Below are 19,463 nucleotides of genomic sequence, written 5' to 3' on the forward strand. Positions count from 1 at the left end.
GCAGGAAAAGCCTCGCCTCGGGTGAGATGAAGGAAATTTTCCCCAAGAAAAGCAGGAAAAGCTTCACCTCAGGATGGATGAAGGAGTTTTTCCCCAAGAAAAGCAGGAAAAGCCTCGCCTCAGGACAGTGGGAAGGAGATTTTCCCTCAGAAAAGCAGGAAAAACCTCACCTCAGGATGGATGAAGGAGTTTTTCCCTCAGAAAAGCAGGAAAAGCCTCGCCTCAGGTGAGATGAAGGAATTTTTCCCCAAGAAAATCAGGAAAAGCTTCACCTCAGGAGGGACAAATGTGGGATTTTTCCCTCAGAAAATCAGGAAAAGCTCCACCTCAGCTCCGTAAATCCCTTCAGTCCCCAGCTTTAAGGACGATTTCCCACCCAGCCAGTCCGGCTGGTTCTCACCCCCAGCCGGGGCACTGAAATCAAAATAAAACAACGTTTGAAGAGACTTTGCAGGGTTTGCCTTCCTGGCCCTTGAAAAATGCTGATTTTGTGGGGAAAACACATTTATTTCACCCAATATCCAGCGTGAGGTGGGGTTGGAATTTGGGATTGAGGCAGGAGCAGCAGCGCTGGGAGAGGAGGACTGAGACGCCCCGATCCTTGAAAAATGTTATTAAAAATATTAAAAATTGTATTTTTATGGCCTACAAACACTGTAATAAAGGAGCATTAAACACAAAAAGGGTTTTTTGAGAGCCCTCAGATTCTCAAAGGAACTTGGAAACTGAGCTGGTCAGCATCTAAAAAGAATTTTAATGAGTATTTCTATTCAAATAACTCCAAAATTTCAGCTTTGGCAGAGCTCTGGCGTCACCGGAAACGTCTTTAAATATCTGAGTGCATTTTGAAATGCCAAGAAAACAGGAACTGCACCTTTGCTCAAAGTGCTGCAGTGGGAGGGCACAAGAAGTGACACGTTGTGGGTAAAACTCATTCATTTCACACCACATCCAACCTGGAGTGGGTTTGGAATTTGGGATTGAGGCAGGGTTGGGTGAGGAGCAAACCCAGCTGGGCATGACCCTAAATTCAAATCCCAGAAAACTCCACAGAAATTGCCAAAAGAGGGGATTGGAAATGTTGTAAATTCATTTTCAGGTGTTGTAAATTCATTTTCAGTACCTTAAAGTCGAGGCTGCTCAGGCTGACAGCATCGTCGTCCTTCTCTCGGCGTTTCCTCTTCTGTGAGAAACCAAACAAAATTATGGGTTTGGGGTCAGAAATGTGATTTTGAATACAGTCATCTGGAGATATTTCCTTTTTTACATGCGCAGCGAAGTGTAAGTACTCGAAAATTAAAAGTTGAACACAATTTTTTCTGTTATTTAATGAAGTTTGTCACCTGGACATTAAATTATTTGTCTTAAAGCTTCTCATCCCTTAATTCTGGTTGGGAATTGAATTTTTAAGTAGGAAGTGGCAGCAGCAGGGACCACTGGGGAATGATTTGGGATTTATTTAAAGTCATAAAATCCTGGAATGGTCTGGATTGAAAGGGATTTTGGGATCCTGTTCCAAATCTGTCACCTCCATTATCCCAGGGTGCTCCAACCTGGCCTTGGACATTCCAGGGATCCAGGAGTTCTGGATTTTTATTTACTTCTTTATTTATATGTTTAAAATAAAATTTATATGTTTAAAATCCTGGAATGGTCTGGATTGAAAGGGATTTTGGGATCCTGTTCCAAATCTGTCACCTCCACTGTCCCAGGGTGCTCCAACCTGGCCTTGGACATTCCAGGGATCCAGGAGTTCTGGATTTTTATTTACTTCTTTATTTATATGTTTAAAATAAAATTTATATGTTTAAAATCCTGGAATGGTCTGGATTGAAAGGGATTTTGGGATCCTGTTCCAAATCTGTCACCTCCACTGTCCCAGGGTGCTCCAACCTGGCCTTGGACATTCCAGGGATCCAGGAGTTCTGGATTTTTATTTACTTCTTTATTTATATGTTTAAAATAAAATTTATATGTTTAAAATCCTGGAATGGTCTGGATTGAAAGGGATTTTGGGATCCTGTTCCAAATCTGTCACCTCCACTGTCCCAGGGTGCTCCAACCTGGCCTTGGACATTCCAGGGATCCAGGAGTTCTGGATTTTTATTTACTTCTTTATTTATATGTTTAGTATTATTTAGGAAGTCTCTGCCTGTGTGTGAGAGCTTTGGGATTTCCCATTCCTTGGGGCATGGCCAGCACAGAGCTGTGGCTGCAGAATTCCTGCTGGGAACGCAAGGGGCTAAAAAAACCAAGGATTTTTATGGGATAAAATGAGGTTTTTTGGCCTGGGAATATTCTCAGCTCTTTTCCCTTCCCACTGGAATAATGATCAAAGGCATCTGCACTGAGATTCCTGTTATTTCCCACTGTTTCTGGAATAAAGTAGAAAATTGCCCTTTGCCCAGCCCCCAAAACCTGTGGAAAAAGTTCATTTCCCCCAAAATTATTAAAGTAGAAAATTCTCCTTCTTCCAGCCCCCAAATTGTGTGAAAAAAAATCCTTTTTCCCTAATTTATTTATGTGAAAAATTCCCTTTCTCTCATCCCCAAATCCTGTGGAAAAAATTCCTTTTCCCAAAATTTATTAAAGTGGAAAATTCCCCTTCTCCTGGCCCCCAAGTGTGTTTAATGCTCCTTTATTACAGTGTTTTTAGGCCACAAAAACACAATTTTTAATATTTTTAATAACATTTTTCAATAATCACAGTAATTTTAAATTTGTTTTGCCTGTCCACACCATGCTATTATTTAATATTAAATATATCCAGCTCATGGTGGTGTTTAACACAAATTCCCTCACTAATTCTTTATATTTTGGGGGGTTTTTTTTGCAATTTGTCTGTTGTTTTCTTTCCTCAGCTTGGATTCAAGGATAAAACTCCTCACTTATTTCAATTTTTCTGTTTTTCTTTCTGATTTTTGCGAAGACAAGATCCCAACTCTCACGTGAATCCCTTCTCTGACAGATTTGCTGAAGCAGAGAGAAAAAAATTCCCATATTTCTGTCTCCATCCTTTTCCAGACCCATGAAAGCCTTGAAAAAAAAAGCAAATCCAGCTTTTTATTTTTCCTTGGGATCAGGGAATTATTCCAGCTCGGTTCTCTCTCCAAGCCTGTTCTGGCCACACTTTTCCAGCTGATTTTTCCCCCAAAAAAATGAGGATTTCGGGATTTTTTCCAGTGATTTTTCCTGAAAATTGAGGATTTCAGGATTTCTTTATGAGAAAAAAAAAAAAGCTGCAATAAAGACCCCCCCCCCCCCCTTTTCTGGGGGATTTGTTTTTTAGGATTTATTGGTTCCTTATGGGGTTGAGGATTTAATTTTTTTCCCATAAAGCTCCAGCCCAAAGCCAGACACAAAAATGAGGCCAAAATGTTGTTTTTAAACTGGCGAGACTCAGGATTCCATTGGCTGCAGCCCCATTTCCTCTGCCCAATAATTTAATTCTGGATAAAATCTTAGACATTGCACTCCAGAGCCAGAAGAGGGAAAAAAAAATCCAGGGGAAAAGGCTCAAATCCAAGGATTTGGAGCCACAGGATGGAAAAGCAACTGAAAAAAAGCTTTTTTCTCCCATTTTTGGGTCTTCCACCATCCATGATCCCACTCATTCCCCTTCTCCCAGCCCCTAAATCCTGTGGAAAAAATTCCTTTTCCCAAAATTACCGAAGTAGAAAATTCTCCTTCTTCCAGTCCCCAGATTGTGTGGATAAAATTCCTTTTCCCCAGGTTATTAAAGGGGAAAATTTCCCTTTTCCCAGCCCCCAAATTGTGTGGAAAAAAATTCTTTTTCCCGAAGTTATTAAAAGGGTAAATTCCCCTTCTCATGGTCCCCCAATCCTGTGGGAAAAATTCCTTTTCCCAAAATTTTTAAAGTGGGAAATCTCCCTTATCATGGCCTCCAAATTCAGTGGAAAAATTCCTTTTCCAAAAGTTATTAAAGGAGAAAATTCCTTTTTTCCCAGCCCTCAAATCCTATGAAAAAAATTTATTTTCCCGAAATGATGAAGTCCCCAGACCCAATTTAGGGGCTTTGTTGAGCAGAAACTTTAAAAAAAAAATGTTGCTCAGGAAGGAAAATGAAAATATTTTGGGATTTTATTTCAGAACACCTCACGAGCAGGGCTGATCGTGGAATTTCAAGGATTGTGAGGGAAGTTTCAGGAATTCTTTGGAAGCAATTACTGGGTTTGAATTGGAAAATAATTCCAATTAAATTCTCCTCCTTTTTTGCCTCCGTCCAGGATGTTTTGGTTTGGAAGGATCTGAGTGTTTTTTGGTGCTTTCTGCCCACCTGAAGTCAGAAACTTTAATGAGATTTTAGGATAATTAAATCCACAAAGCTCCAATTTCCCAGAAATAAATCCTCAAAAATTAAACTGAAATTTAATAAAATTAAATGAAAGGAAATAAAAGTAAATGAAGGGAAATATTCCACAAGGAATTTTGCTTCCAGCCAGAGTATGTTTACACCCAAACTAATTTTATTTTTCCTTAGAATTATGTAGAACAAGCACTGATCATTCCCTAAAAATCCATCCCACTTTGGCAGACATGGGAAATTCTGGCTTAGAATTTTAAATTTCTTCCCAAGCCAGGTTCATTTCCAGCCTTTTGGCCAAACTTGTGCATAAATTATCCCATGAAAAAAGAGGATTTTGGGGACTGGCATAGGAATATTAGGGGGAAAAAAAAAAGTTTGTGTTGCTAGAGCACAGTATTTTCAGATTGAAAAGAATAATTTTAAAGGCTTTGTAAGAATTAAAAATCTGGGTTTAATGGAGCTGAAAGTTTCTAAAATTCAACAAAAGTTGAATTTAGGAGAATCTGTGGGTTCAGCTGTGCTAGATCAGTTCATCCCAAAATTCCAGGGGTTGGGTTTGGAAAGGGAAGTTTTTTAGGTTTGAGGATGGGATCAGCACTTCCACGGGCAGCGAATTATGGGAATGAGCTTTAGGATGGGACAGGAGCTGGAATTCCTCAAAACCCTCCGTGCCTGAAGGACAGACAATTCCAGAGGGAGATTCCAAAGGGAAATCTTTCCCTACCTGCTCCAGGCCTTGGGAAATAAAGGATGGAAAAAAGAGAGTTCACAAGAAGAGCAAAAATTCCCTCTGAGAAGCTTCTCCACACCAGTAAAATCCAGATTTTTTTTTTGCATTTAAGGAATAAAAAAACCCCTCATTTTATTTTCACACCATGCCAGGGCTAAAACACATCAGAAAATCAGGAATTCAGCAAGGAAAAATGTCCAGAATTTCCCTGAGCTCAGGAGCTGGAAAACTCAGGAATTATTCCAAGGAAAATGCTGATTTTCCTTCTTTTCCAGAGGAGTTTTCACCTCTGGATTCCTGCTTTTCCAGCTGTTCCACTCACCAGGGTGAAATCCCAGTGTGGGCCAGGAGTCAGGAATGTGAAGGAGCTGCCTCGTCTCAGGGGGTACCTGTGAGCAGAAAAAAAAAATCATCATTATTATTATTCCTATTATTATTATTTTCCTATTCTATTATTATTATTATTATTGCTGTTGTTGTTGTTTTGTTGTTGTTGTTATTGTTATTATTATTATTATTGTGTTATTACGTTCCCATTATTATTATTATTATGATATTCCTATTATTATTTAATTCCCACTGCAGAATTGATAAATTCCATGTTTTCCACAGCTCCCAGCACAGCCAAGACAAGGAAAGGTGGAGTTTTTTGGGAAGGAGGAGGCCAAAGGATTGTCAGCATGCCCCACCAAAATTTTTAATTTTGGATTCACGGTTCTGATTTTTCTGTAATAAAAAGGGGCTTCGTGTAAAATTTTCCACTGGGAATTGCAAGAAAAGCTCTTTTTGATCCCAAGTTTAAAAAAAAAAAGGAAGGATACAACAGCAAAAATAAAAAATAATCGTAATTTCCAGGCTCATTTTCCCATTTGGACAAGGCAGCTTGGAGCTTGCCATAGAATTCCAGGCTGGAATTGCACTGGGGGATTTCCTGGAGGGAATTCTCCTCCGGGGAAGTGGAGGCACACACAAAGGGCCCTTTGTAATCCCAATTTTGAGCAAAGCTGGGCCCTTTATTGAACCAGCCCCACCTGAGCAAACAAATTCTGCTCCCAACTTTCACCCTCTGCTGGATTTAAGGAATTCTTTCCAGCCAGAATTTTTTCCAGCTTCTCCTGGCCAGAGGATGGATGGATTTGTGTCTCTTGGTGAGTTTTTTGTGGGTTTTTAGTCGCAAATGGGCCACATCATTTTTTCCCCACTGTTTTTTTTTTGGGGGGAGATTTCCCTCTTTTCTGTCTTTTTTCCTCCTCTTCCTCATCCTGAGATCCCACAGGATTACGGAAAACCTGGGAATAACAGAGGGCTGCAAATCCTATGAATTTCAGGGATTTCCCTCCCTTCATTCCCAAATTCTGGGGCAGGAATGTGAATGATCCATGGCAAAAACTGGAGCAAATGCCATAAACACAATTCCAATGTATTTAAGATCAGAGGAAGCTTTTCCTTGGATCACACAAGCTCAAGGCAGTTTGGGATCAGCCTCTGGACACCATCCCTGTGTCCAGGACACTGCTCCAGGAAGGAAAGTGGCATTTCCAAGAGCTGCATTCCACAGAAACCTCTGGAAGGGAACATTATTTGGGATTTAGAAGAGTACATTCCGCTCAGGAAGAAAATCTGAACTCGAATTTTCAAATAGTGTTGTTTTTTTGGTTTTTTTGGTTTTTTTTTCAGAAAAAGGAAAAATCCCAACATTTCAGCTGAGGAAACTGAGGAGTTTGATTAACCCTTCCTTCACTGGAGATTGAAAATTAAAGATAATTAACGGCCTGCAAACTATGCCCAAAGGCAGAATGGATGGAGCCTCCAGGAAGGCAGGAATTTGTATTTTGAGATGAAGAATATCCCAGGAATCTTCATTTCCAAGGCCAGCAGCAGGCAGATCGTGGCCTGGAAGCCCCAGGAAGGTGGAAAACCACCCGGAGAAATCCCAGTCATCCATGTCAGGATGGCAGAGCCATGGGAACGAGGAGGAAGGATCAGCAGAGGAATTCATTTGGGAATTGCAGCGGATTTTGCTGGAGGCAGGAGGTGCCTGACGGGGTTAAGGCTCACAAATCCCCACAGGAAACTTGGGTTTTCCAGTTGTCCACAGGAGCTGGAGAGAAATTCCTGCAGCTCCAGGTGCAGCTCCTGAGCTTTGTGCCTTGGTCCCTCAGCTGGGGGAAATGCAGTTCCAGCTGCCAGGAGAGGGGTGGAATGTTGGAATATTGAAGGGGAAAGCTCCCTTCAACTCCAAGGGGGTTTTGTGCACCCCAGAGCTGTCCCAGAGCTGCTGCTCCTCCCTCCTGGGGCTTGGGAGCACCAGGATGGGCAGGGGAGGCTGGAAAACTGGGAATGTTCCCTGGAGAGAGAGCAGAGGGCTCCAGGGAGAGCTTCCAGCACATTCCAGGGCCTGAAGGGGCTCCAGGAGAGCTGCAGAGGGACTGGGGACAAGGCCTGCAGGGACAGGACACAGGGAATGGCTCCCACTGCCAGAGGGCAGGGATGGATGGGATCTTGGGAATGAGGAATTCCTGGCTGGGCTGGAATTGCCAGAGCAGCTGGGGCTGCCCCTGGATCCCTGCAATGCCCAAGGCCAGGCTGGACCCTGGGGCTGGAGCAGCCTGGGATGGCGGGAGGTGTCCCAGGAAAGGTGGGAACTGGATGGGCTTTGAGGTCTTTCCCCCCACAAACCATCCCATGATTTCCTCTTCAGCAGTTTAATTAGAGGAGTCAGATGAGAAGAGAGAGAAGTAGAAATGACCATGATGATGACGATGATGATGATGACGACGACGACGATGCTGAGCTCCCCCTCCAGCCCTGAGCAGTGGCACCAGGCCTGGGCTGGTTTTCTCTCCCTGCAGCCCTTCCAAACCCCAGCTGAGTCACCTGCCTGCTCTCACAGGGATTCCTGGATTCAGGGCTGACTTGGGATTGCTCAGGGGCCATCCCTGTCACGGATCTGAAGCCACTCCAGGTGAGTTAAAGGTCACGGATGATGCCCTGGAACCATCCTGGAAGTTTTCCCTCCACAAATCAATGTGAGGAGAAGCAGAGCTGAGCACTGCTCAAAACACTCTGTGATGGATTGAACTGAGCTCAGAGTGGCCTGGCTGGAATATTTTAGGATCTGAAGAGAGCAAATAAAGTGTCCAGCTGGTGCCAGCTGGAGTTCATGGCCCTGTTTACTGGGAAGCTGCTCCAGGAGGGACATCCCTGCTGTGTCACTGTCACCCAGACAGGCCCAGGTTGTGTCAGGAACAGATCCCTGAGGGTTCTGTGTGCAGCAGAATTCCTGTGTTTGGGGCAGGATGAGCAGCCAGACTCTCTCCTCACCTCAGCAGAAGCACAAAGTGTTGATTAAGGCAGGCTGATTCATACCTCAGAGTGATTAAGGAGTTCAGGGTTATGAGAAGGCACAAAAATAAAGTTTGCAGATGTCAAACATCGAGGCAAAACAAATCCCTCCAAACTCAGGCCAACCTTGTACAGAAAAGAACAAACATTTCTGTTTTGGTACCCTCTGTTTGCTTCAAGAAATGAAATGTTCCAGGCTTTTCCCAGTAAATAATGACACTGCCAAGGGAAAATCGTTCTGTTCAAACAGAGATTGCCATGCTGATGATCCATAGGGAATATTTTTAACTTTCAAAGAGAGAAATCCAGTTGGATTTTCTAGTTGGAAAAGTCTCCCCAGCGCTGAGAGAGAAGCCCTGAAGGCAAAACCCGCTTGGCAACATAACAGAGCAGGAGATGTGGCCCCAATAATCTTAATAGAGGAAGTTTGGGTAATTAATAGATAAGGAATTGATAAAGGAGAGTGGGCAGCTCGATTGTTTGGCTTTGGGAGCAGAGTAGGAAACGCTCATTGTTCCCCACCTTCCTTGGATAAACAGCGGGATCCTCCTGCCAGGATCCTATGGAAGCACTCAGCACTTGCCCATATTTGTCCTGGGAATGATTTACCTCAAGCAAAGTTCAACAGCACTGCAAAAACACCCTCGAATCTTAAAGCTATTTGTCAAAAAAAAAAAAAAAAAAGGCAAATTTTTCTATTGAGTCTTACGTTGTTCATAATCTTTTCACTGCTTTTCTTCACCAGATACAGGGTGGGTTTTTTGTACGTTGATTTTTGCTGGTTGGTTTTAAGAAAGGAGGGGGGAAAAGCCATAAATGAGATTTTGGGGTCAGCAAGAATGCAAAAGAAACCACAAAGGGCGTGCAAAGAGCTTCCATCAGTCAGAGGGTGAGGCACAGCAGAGCAAATTCCCATTAATGTCGTTTTTCTCCCTTTTTCCTGTAAATCAGCACTGCCCAGTCAGCACCATTCGACAGCCTGCCCCCTTTTATTCCCTTCTTTTTGATGACTTCTCCAGGAAACTGCAGAAATGCTTTGATCTGGCAGGACTCTGAATTTTTTGGAAGTTCCAAAATAAATTCTTCAGGCTGGACAGTAATTTTGTGTTTCCTTCCCCTCTGACTTCCAACCTCCTTTTTTTTGTGTGTGTGTTTTCAGAGCAAGATGTTCTTAAATATAAACCAGGTTTAAGATGGTGAACAGAACAGGAATAGATTAAAATTAGGTGTTTTTTACCCCAAACAATCAGTGAATCCTGCTTGGAATGATAAGAACAAGAAAGCTCCACAAAGAATTTTTGAATTTGAATTTAAAGCTTTTCTGCAGGAAAAAAAAAAAAAATATTTTCAGCTTGTTAGAGCTGATATTTCCACAATATCCAGAGGCTTTGGCTGCTGGAAGAGGCCTCCCAAGGTGTGTGCAAACAAAGCCTGACTCAAGGCACTTAGGCTGGGCTTGTCACGGTTCCTTATCTTGCAAGGCTCCAGGATAAAAGCTCTGCTTGAAGAAAACTCTATTGACAAACGTTTGAAACATCTAAAAGCAAGACAGAAGAACTCAGTATTTTAATTTTATTGAACTGGAAAATTTGGTGAACCCAGCCTGGAGTTCAAGTGGGATCCTTGCAGCCCTAATTAAATAGGGAGCAAATAGGATTAAATAGGAATGCCGGGTGGCTCTCTGGAAATGTGGTTTGAAAACTGCAATAATTTGCAGGGCAATTCCAATTTAGGAATGCCAGCAGGCTCAGCTTGCCAAAAGGAGTTAAACAGGGATGGGAAACACTCCCAAGCAGGAATGGCGTTGGAACCCTGGCTCTGGGAATTTGAGACTTTCTGTGCTGGCAGGCACTGACCCTCAAGAGAACACTGCATTGACCTGAGGCCATGGAGAAGCTTCCAAAATGGAATGACAGAACTGGGATTGTGGGTGTGGAGTTTGAATAGAAGTGTGTGACATCACAGGGTGGGAAACTCAGAGTTTAGGGGTTTAGAATACAGTAATATCTATAAAGCAAGATGGAGGTTTTGGGACAGAGGCTGGGCCTTCTTCTTCAGCTCCTTCTCCATGGGTTTGGGTGGTTTTGTGTAATTGGATAAAAAAGTCCACATTGCAGGCACAGGTGGTTGGTTATTGGGTTAAAAGTGAAAATAATTTAGGTGTCATTTCTTAATTGGACAGTTTGTCCTCAAAAGACTTCGTAGAGAAAAGCAGTTGGCCATTTTGTAGCTACAAAATTAGAATTAATAATTCTAATTACTAATTCTGCTAGAACGCTGCAGAACTCGCCACTTGTAGGACTGTAATACAGATAAGAACTCATAAACGTTTGAGTCTGAACACCAAACACCATCTCGAGAGCTTCAATCCCGACCCTGACAGAGGCAGAAAAGAAGTTAAAGAATCCACAGGATGGGATGGAGCAGCGCTCCCGTGGAGCTGAGAACTCCCTGTGCTTTTCTGGAATTGCCATTATTTTGTTCTTTTCTCTTGGCACGAGCTCTGCCTCTCAAAGGAAGCACCTTGGAGCAGGTTGGAATTAGAGAGGGAACATGGGATTTGTGGGATTCAGCACAGACGGGCTGGGAAGAGCGATTTTCCAGGCAGGGTTTGCTCCTGGCAGGTATTGGAATATCCCAGCAGCAATCCCTGAACTGGAGATAAGGCCTGAGGAGATTAAACAAGCACTGATATCCCAGAATAATCACCCTCCTGACCTGCCCATTAACGGGCTCTCCAGTGCCAGGACAGCAGCAGCTCCAGCTGAGGATTCAGGAATATCTTCCCACCACACACTTCCCTTCTGAGCCAAACATTTTCCTCCCACTTTGCCTTCACACTTCCCTCCCTGCTCTGCTCCAAGCAAATCCAAAGATCCCTCAAAGGGCTGACAGGCAGAGCTTTCCATAGGGGAAAAGATATTCCAGGAGGACACTCAAAGCTCCTCGTTTCCCCATCCCAACAGTGGGAAAAAACCCACTCCAGGCTCCTCTTTTTCCCATCCCAGTAATGGGAAAAAGGACACTCCAGGCTCCTCTTTTCCCTATCCCAGTAGTGGAAAAAAGGACACTCCAGGCTCCTCTTTTCCCTATCCCAGTAGTGGAAAAAAGGACACTCCAGGCTCCTCTTTTCCCTATCCCAATACTGGAAAAAATAACACTCCAGGCTTCTCTTTTCCCATCCCAATACTGGAAAAAAGGACACTCCAGGCTCCTCTTTTCCCATCCTAATACTGGAAAAAAGGACACTCCAGGCTCCTATTTTCCCATCCCAATAATGGAAAAAAGGACACTCCAGGCTCCTCTTTTCCCATCCTAATACTGGAAAAAAGGACACTCCAGGCTCCTCTTTTCCCCATCCTAATACTGGAAAAAAGGACACTCCAGGCTCCTCTTTTCCCATCCCAATAATGGAAAAAAGGACACTCCAGGCTCCTCTTTTCTCATCCCAATAGTGGAAAAAAGGACACTCCAGGCTCCTCTTTTCCCATCCCAATACTGGAAAAAAGGACACTCCAGGCTCCTCTTTTCCCATCCCAGTAATGGGAAAAAATAACACTCCAGGCTTCTCTTTTCCCATCCCAATAATGGAAAAAAGGACACTCCAGGCTCCTCTTTTCCCCATCCTAATTGTGGAAAAAAGGACACTCCAGGCTCCTCTTTTCTCATCCCAATAGTGGGAAAAAGGACACTCCAGGCTCCTCTTTTCCCATCCCAATACTGGAAAAAAGGACACTCCAGGCTCCTCTTTTCTCATCCCAATAGTGGAAAAAAGGACACTCCAGGCTCCTCTCTTCCCATCCCAATAGTGGGAAAAAGGACACTCCAGGCTCCTCTTTTCCCCACTGCAGTCCCTTTCCAGCTATCCAGGTTATTCCAATGTTTGTGCTTCAGTAAATGCAGAGCAGCTCAGCAGTGACATGAACCAGGTACCAAAGGTCCTTAATCCCTGTGGGATTCTTGTTCCAGGGAATTCACTGATGTCCCAGCTCCACAAACACTGGCACTGGCAGCAGCAGAGGTTCCACGTGAAAGTTTTGGAGCTGGGATCACTCTGCAGCTGCACAGCCCATCTGGAACTGCCACTGTGCTCCATAAATATCCCAGAAATCTGGACTCCTGGGAAAAGCCAGGAATCCTGGAGCAGTCCATGAGTCCATGGAGGACAGAGTGGGGCGGGAGATGTTGGAAGGACATTAAAGATCACCCAGTGCCACCCCTGCCCCATGGTTTTCCAGATTCAAGGAAATTAGAGATAAAATACCCAGGACTGCGAGTTCTGGAAAGTCTGAGGACACATTAAACCAAGAGAGAAACCTGGAAGATCCCACATTGTCCATGACACACTCAGGAAGCCACCTCACCTCAACAGAGGGAATTTTGGGAGAGGGTCAACGGAATCATGGAAAGAATTGGGTTGGAAAAAACCTGGAAGATTCTAATTCCACCCCTGCCATGGCAGGGACACCTCCCACTGTCCCAGGGGCTCCAAGCCCCAGTGTCCAGCCTGGCCTTGGACATTCCAGGGATCAGGGGCAGCCCCAGCTGCTCTGGCAATTCCAGCCCAGCCAGGAATTCCTAATTCCCAAGATCCCATCCATCGCTGCCCTCTGGCAGTGGGAGCCATTCCCTGTGTCCTGTCCCTGCAGGCCTTGTCCCCAGTCCCTCTCCAGCTCTCCTGGAGCCCCTTCAGGCCCTGGAAGCAGCTCCAAGGTTTCTCTGGAGCCTTCTCTTCTCCCACTTTTCTTGGACACTTCCAGGGATCCAGGGGCAGCCACAACCTCAGCACCAGGGTCTCAGCACCCTCGCAGGAAAGAATCCCTTCCTGACATTTATCCTAATTTCCCCCTTTAATTTGTACTTATCACAACAACCTGGACCTCCCGATGCCGGTGACGCCTCAGAGCATCCCCAGCTCTCCCCTGACCAAACATCCACCTCTATCCATGGTTGTTTCCTTTTTAAATATGGCAGGAATAAACTCTCCTCCCCACACAGGCAGAGAGCTCCATTCCTCAAGCAGGCCAGAGAGGATTATGGCAGTAATCCATCACTGGAAAGAGGAAAACTTTCTCCTTGAATGAGAGAAGAATGAAAGCTGCTGACGGAAGGAAGGAGCATCATCTGCTCCGTGAGTAAGCACATTCCCAGGATCTGCCACTCCAGAGCTGGCTGTGCTTTCCTTTCCTGGGCTGTGATGCAAACACCCAGGAGGAGGAGGAGGCAGGGCTGAGGAAGAAGCCATGCAGCTGCTGCCAAAATATTTTGCTCCTCAGCATCCACACAAGGACTGTCCCTGCTGCAGGAGCAGCCCTGGCACAGGAGATGCAGAGCCCAGGATGCTAAAAGTTCCCAAAGCTGGATCCCCCAATTCCCAAAGCACAAATTTGGGTGCTGCAGGGGCAGCTCTGGCACAGGAGATGGAGAGCCCAGGATCCCAAAAGTTCCCAAAGCACAAATTTGGGTGCTGCAGGGGCAGCTCTGGCACAGGAGATGCAGAACCTGGGATCCCAAAAACATTTGGGTGCTGCAGGAGCAGCCCTAGCCCAGGAGGTGCAGAGTCCAGGATCCCAAAAGTTCCCAAAGCTGGATCCCAAAAGCTCCCAAAGCAGGATTTCCCAATTCCCAAAGCACAAATTTGGGTGCTGCAGGAGCAGCCCTGGCACAGGATCCCAAAGGCTCCCAAAGCACAAATTTGGGTGCACCAGGCCCTTGTCAATCAGCCCTGAACGAGGAGCTTGGGGCTAATCCTGCCCATTAAACCCCAGAACAGAAATAAAACCCCCTGGCCATCACCACATGCCAAACTCAGCTCCCCTGTCCCCGGCTGGGGCTGATCTCATCTGTCCCCCCTGCGGCTGGGAGCGGCTGTCCAGGCCCTCCTGTCACTCCTGCAGGACGGTGACACCTCCAGCCAAGCATCTGAAGCTGCCCTGAGGCGCCTCTCTTGCTGCAGGGGCTATAAAGGAACCCTGGGTGAGGCTCAGATTTAAGCAATCGGCTTTTAGGTGAAATGAATCTCGGTTAGGAGGCACCAGCTCCTGAAATTTCTAGACATAACGTTCATAAATCCATTTTTGCCTCACTTGCTCGTGTCATCCTAGCTGGGCATTGATAGCAGGTACTTGGAAAGGCTTAGAATAAAGCCTGACTAAAGATTACTCAAAATAGCTCCTCAGCAATTTTAGTCCCAAGGTCAGCAGGGAGTTCTGTGGTCTAGAAAAACCACCAGCAGCACAAAGAAAATATAAATAAAATCAAAATAAAAGCAGATTTGTCGATGCAAAGATGTTAGAAAATGCCATGAAGGAATCTGTATCCAAGGAAAGAGAAAGGAAGCAAATGTTGGACACAGAAATCCCTCCAGGAAAGCAGTGTCCCATAGAGACTGGATGGGGAGATAAGGAATTTTCACAGAGTTTGTACGGACCAGAGTAGAGCTCCCTGGATGTTTAATGAACCACTGAACCCTCCAAATTAACTTTACCTGCCTTTTCTTCATTCCTGCAAAATCAGCCTCTCGAGGGCTCCATGAGAACACTGAAATTTGTGAACATTTCCAGCCAGTTCAGCTGGCATCAGTGGGATTTAAACACCCCGAAGTGTCACCCCTGTGAGCCCCTTCCCCTGGGATCCCTATTTTGAGCATTCCCTGGGGACAGGGGTCTGGCCAGAGGAATTCCAAGTGCCCAGAAGCCCTGGGAGCCAAGGAGGACCACGCTACTTCAAATCCAGACAACTATTTTGAGTTAATGTGGGAACTGAGCTTGATCCAATAAATATCAGGAGTTATCACAAGAGAACCCACAGGAAAACACACACTGAGTGCTGACAGACACAAATTCCCCTTTTTTAGCTCGGATTTAAAATGGTCCGAGGCAGCATTTTTCCAGTTCTGCAGAAGCCATAAAATTCAGACGGATTGAGGTGGGGGAGGTCAAATCCTTTTTTTTCCTGCCAGTTTCAGTGGTGGGAATGATGCCCTGTGAGGATGAGCTGGAGCAGAGGCTGGGCAGAGCTAAAGAACAAAGCAGGGATTTACTGAAAGGATCTCCTCATGGATCCACCTTGGGCAGCACCAGAGCCCAGCCAGGGCTGCACCCAAGATGAACCCAAATGGTCCCAAAATGCACGAGCGCTCCCGGGGGCTCTCACTGGGATCAGCTCTGCTCCATGGGCACATTGCAGTTCATTGTCCCATTCCAGCTTTAGCCCATGCAGTCCCATCCTGCTTGTTTTTCTCTCCTCAGCCCACGCTGTTTGTGCTCCTGGGCCTGAGGTTTGGATCATTTGTCCTTGGTGCCCAGCTGGAGCAGGAATTGTTTTGTCTCCTGTTCTGTGCAGAGAGCTCACCATCCCATAATGTGAAGCTCAGACCCACACACTAAAGCAGCTCAGAATCTCAAAAATAGAAAAGCTAAACCTGAGGCACCAGCAACATCCCAAAGAAACAACTGAGCTGCAGGACTCCTGCCAAAAGTTATCCTGGTGGGATCGGGACGAGACTGGACAAGGACTGGAAAAGTCGATACATTTGTCAGATGAAGCTGAAAACTCCAAAAGTGGTGAAGGAAAAAGGAGCCTCACAAACATCAGCCTCGTCCTCTTTAGCACCCAAAGCATTGTTGGGAGCAGCACCTGGGGCAGAGGGGCCTTGTCCTTAGGGAAATTCACCTCGCTGCCTTCAGCAGGGCTATAAAAAGCTGCCCTGCATTGCTGAGGGGGATTAGCATTTATCCCACAGGAGAAAAAAAGAAACGGGGCTAGGAGTAGATTTGGGCAGGAGAACACTCTGGGAATCATGGAGGAGAAAATGGTGCTGAAAGGAACACAAGAATAATCAGAAAAAATCCTGGAGGAGAAAATGGAGCTGAAAGGAGCAAAAGAATAATCAGAAAAGAGCAGGAGGCAGGAAATGGCTGCAGGGTGGAGCTGGGGATTGTAATGTCTGTACAATTTCAGGGGAAAATGGAAGAGAAGCAGGCCTGGCTGGCTGGGTGGTAAAGCAGCACCGAGTGACTTCATATTTTAAATATTTAAACATTACAAGGAGCTGAAGGTGTACTTTGCTCTGACAAAAGAGTTTGTTCAATGCTTTTACTTTTCGAGGCACAGTCCCTTTCATTGTGCCCTTGCTAAATGCAAAAAAAGCAAACACATTTAGGGCTGACAGGCCAGGCAGGAGCCAGCAGCAGTGACCTGGGCTCAGGTGACACAGCCAGGAGACCTCCTGTGCTCCAGCAGGGTTTGCTCTCCTTGATTTCATTCATTTCGTGCCCTTTCATTGTGCTTAGGCAAGATAAATTCCCTTTCTTCAGGCTGTTTTAACCTTGAACCACCTCCCTTCTGCAGCACTTTGGAGATCCCTGGATTCTCCTCTCCTGCAGTGTTTCAGCCCTGAACTTTGGGAGAGGTGTTGGGATCTGTGTCTGAGCTAAACCTGCACTCACAGAACCCCAACAGAAAACCAAAAATAAAATTTTCTCAGCCCTCCTTGCCCCTCTGTGTGTTTAGATATCTCCTGATTTTCCTGTGACCTTCCTCTCCTTCCTGATGGGAAAGCAAGAGAGGAAAATCAGCTCTGCAATGATTTGGTTCAGGTCCTGGACGGATTTTCCAGCTTGGGATCCCTTATTTTCTCCTGATTTACACACGGATGCTGGCAGGGACCAGGTTTGACTCAAAATCTCCTTGTGAGGATGAAAATCTTGGATTTGATTTGGTTGTCTGTCTGTGGAGGGTTTGGATGCAGGAACAGAGAAGGGACAAAGAAAAGAAAGGCCTGCAAAGAGGAGAAAAAGAACCTCCTCTCCTTCCTGAGAGAGGAAAATCAGCTCTGCAGTTGTTGGTTTTTTATTTCCAACATGCAATGATTTGGTTCAGGTCCTGGATGGATTTTCCAGCTTGAGATCCCTTCTTTTCTCCTAATCTAGATATGGATGGTGGCAGGGATCAGGTTTCACTCAAATTCTCCTTGTGGAGATGAAAATCTTGGATTTTATTTGGTTATTTGCCCATGGAGGTTTTGGAGGCAGGAGCAGATAAAGGATAAATGTGAAAAATGCAGAATGTATGGCTCTACGCAGATATTTACGATATGTATTATGCTAGGTTGGAAAGTTATGCTGTAGTAACATTTTAATAATATAGTAAATGTAGTTTTGTAATTGAAATTAAGCTTCAGTAGTTAAAATAGAAAATATGTGTGTGTGGTATTCGTTTTGCTCAAGAGAAGAAGAAGATAATCAAGGAATTCTTCACACAGAGATAACAATTACAAAAACCCCTAAATCTTCCAGAGGAGAGGAATTTATGGCTCTCCTTATCAACAAAAAACCGAACTTCTCCAAACTCGACTTAGACTTCAAGGCGCTTGGGATTAACAAGAATTCCTCAACAAGTACCGGACAAACTTCTTGTTTTAAATAAATATATGCATATTCATGAAGTGATTTGTGTATGCAACAGGTTACCCCTCTTAAGGAGGGAATTCTTTTTATCGGGGTCCTTCTCCTGGCTCACTTTTGTCCAGAGAGAGGTACCCAGCCCGGGCTGTAACTTTTTGCTGTTATTGTCTCTTTAATTGTCCTAACTCTAATTGTTTAATCTTTATTACGATACTTGTATTATTTTTTTCCATTTTATTTTTAGTAAACTTTTATAAATTTTTAAAACGAGTGATTGGCGTTTATAACAAATGGTAGCAGAGGATGGTTCCTAATACCTCGCTGTGGGTGCTGTAGGAGAATTAGAGTGAGAAGGCGCGTCCTGCCCTGATTAGGCAGTCTCGCTCTGTTCCCCTGGTGTGACCACAGACCGCAGGTTACGATCCGATGGACAAAAAGAGACAATAAAGCAAAGAAAAGGGAAAGAATTTCTAAACCGCGGTAATTAGCCCCTAAGACCAAAGTGTACACGAAGAACAAAGACCCAAGGACAACGGATAGGTAAGTATTGGTTGGGATGAATGTGTGAATGGGGTGGATAAGGGGGGGATGAATGTGTGTGAATGAGAGGCGGGCTGGTTACCCCAGACCTGCTAAGTGAGAGCGGTAGTCTCCTATGCTGCGTTTCCGTCTTTTTCGCGAGAAAAGCGGCCAGTACAGAGACGAAGCGAATGATAAAAGAGTGAGAGAATCCCCCCCAGGGAGGTTGAATTGAATGGGCTGGGTTGAGGGGTTAATATTCAAGAGCACCCAGGGTTGCTGCTGGGTTGAGATATTAATCTTCAAGAGCACCCAGGGTTGAATTAAAAGTCTGCTGGGTTGAGATATTAATATTCAAGAGCACCCAGGGTTGAATGAAAGTCTGCTGGGTTGAGATATTAATTTTCGAGAGCACCCAGGACTGAGTAAAATTTTGCCGGAGTGAGGGTACACCCAAGAGAATCTGGGGTTGGTAACAATGCAGCCGGATTGAGGGGTATCCAAGAACACCGGGACTGGCCAGGGACACCTAAAAGTGTAATAGGTGTGTTGAAAAATAAAAGGTACCTTGTTGTTGTGGTTGTTTTGTTGTGTGTGTGCGTAAGTGAAAAATAAACTTGAGCGAATGGGGACAAATGAAAGTATACGTAATGCAGATTGTTTATTTTAAGCTTTGTTGTAGTTCCTTGGAGGAAAGTGTGTTGTGTTGAGGGGTGGTGAGAGAAAAAGGAGGTGTTTTTTTGAGAGTGTAGTCGAGGGAAAAGTGGTATTTGAGTAGGGGGAGGAAGGTGGAACAGAGGCAGGGGGTGAGTAGATAAAATCTTGAAAAATGGGACAGAAATCCAGTAAGAAATTATCAACAGAGATACCCCAAGATAGTCCCCTAGGAGTTATGTTAGCCAACTGGGAAAAAAACCCTTGTACAAGAAATAAAGACAAAGTAAAGATGATACAATTTTGTATGCTTGAATGGCCAACAAAGGAAATAAGATCTGACCACGTTTATTGGCCTAGATATGGTTCTTTTGAGAAATGGATTTGTCAGGCTTTAAATGTATTTGTAAACTCAAAGGAACCGTTTAATTCAGAAGAAAGAGAATATGCCACGTGTTGGACAGGGGATTTTAGGAAAGTA

General features: G+C 44.8%; 1 protein-coding gene across 1 annotated transcript in view; it reads right to left on the minus strand.

The window, feature by feature from the left end:
• The window catches only part of NET1 (neuroepithelial cell transforming 1), a 63,678-nt gene that overhangs the window by 22,404 nt on the left and 21,811 nt on the right, over nt 1-19,463 (minus strand). The window contains exons 2-3 of the mRNA XM_068189363.1: nt 5,380-5,446; nt 1,124-1,183 (exon numbers count right to left, since the gene is read on the minus strand). Of these exons, the coding sequence (XP_068045464.1) occupies nt 1,124-1,183; nt 5,380-5,446 (127 nt within the window). The remainder of the gene's footprint in view (nt 1-1,123; nt 1,184-5,379; nt 5,447-19,463) is intronic.

The sequence above is a fragment of the Anomalospiza imberbis genome, chromosome 5, assembly GCF_031753505.1.
Source record: "Anomalospiza imberbis isolate Cuckoo-Finch-1a 21T00152 chromosome 5, ASM3175350v1, whole genome shotgun sequence".
Classification (NCBI taxonomy): Eukaryota; Metazoa; Chordata; class Aves; order Passeriformes; family Viduidae; genus Anomalospiza; species Anomalospiza imberbis.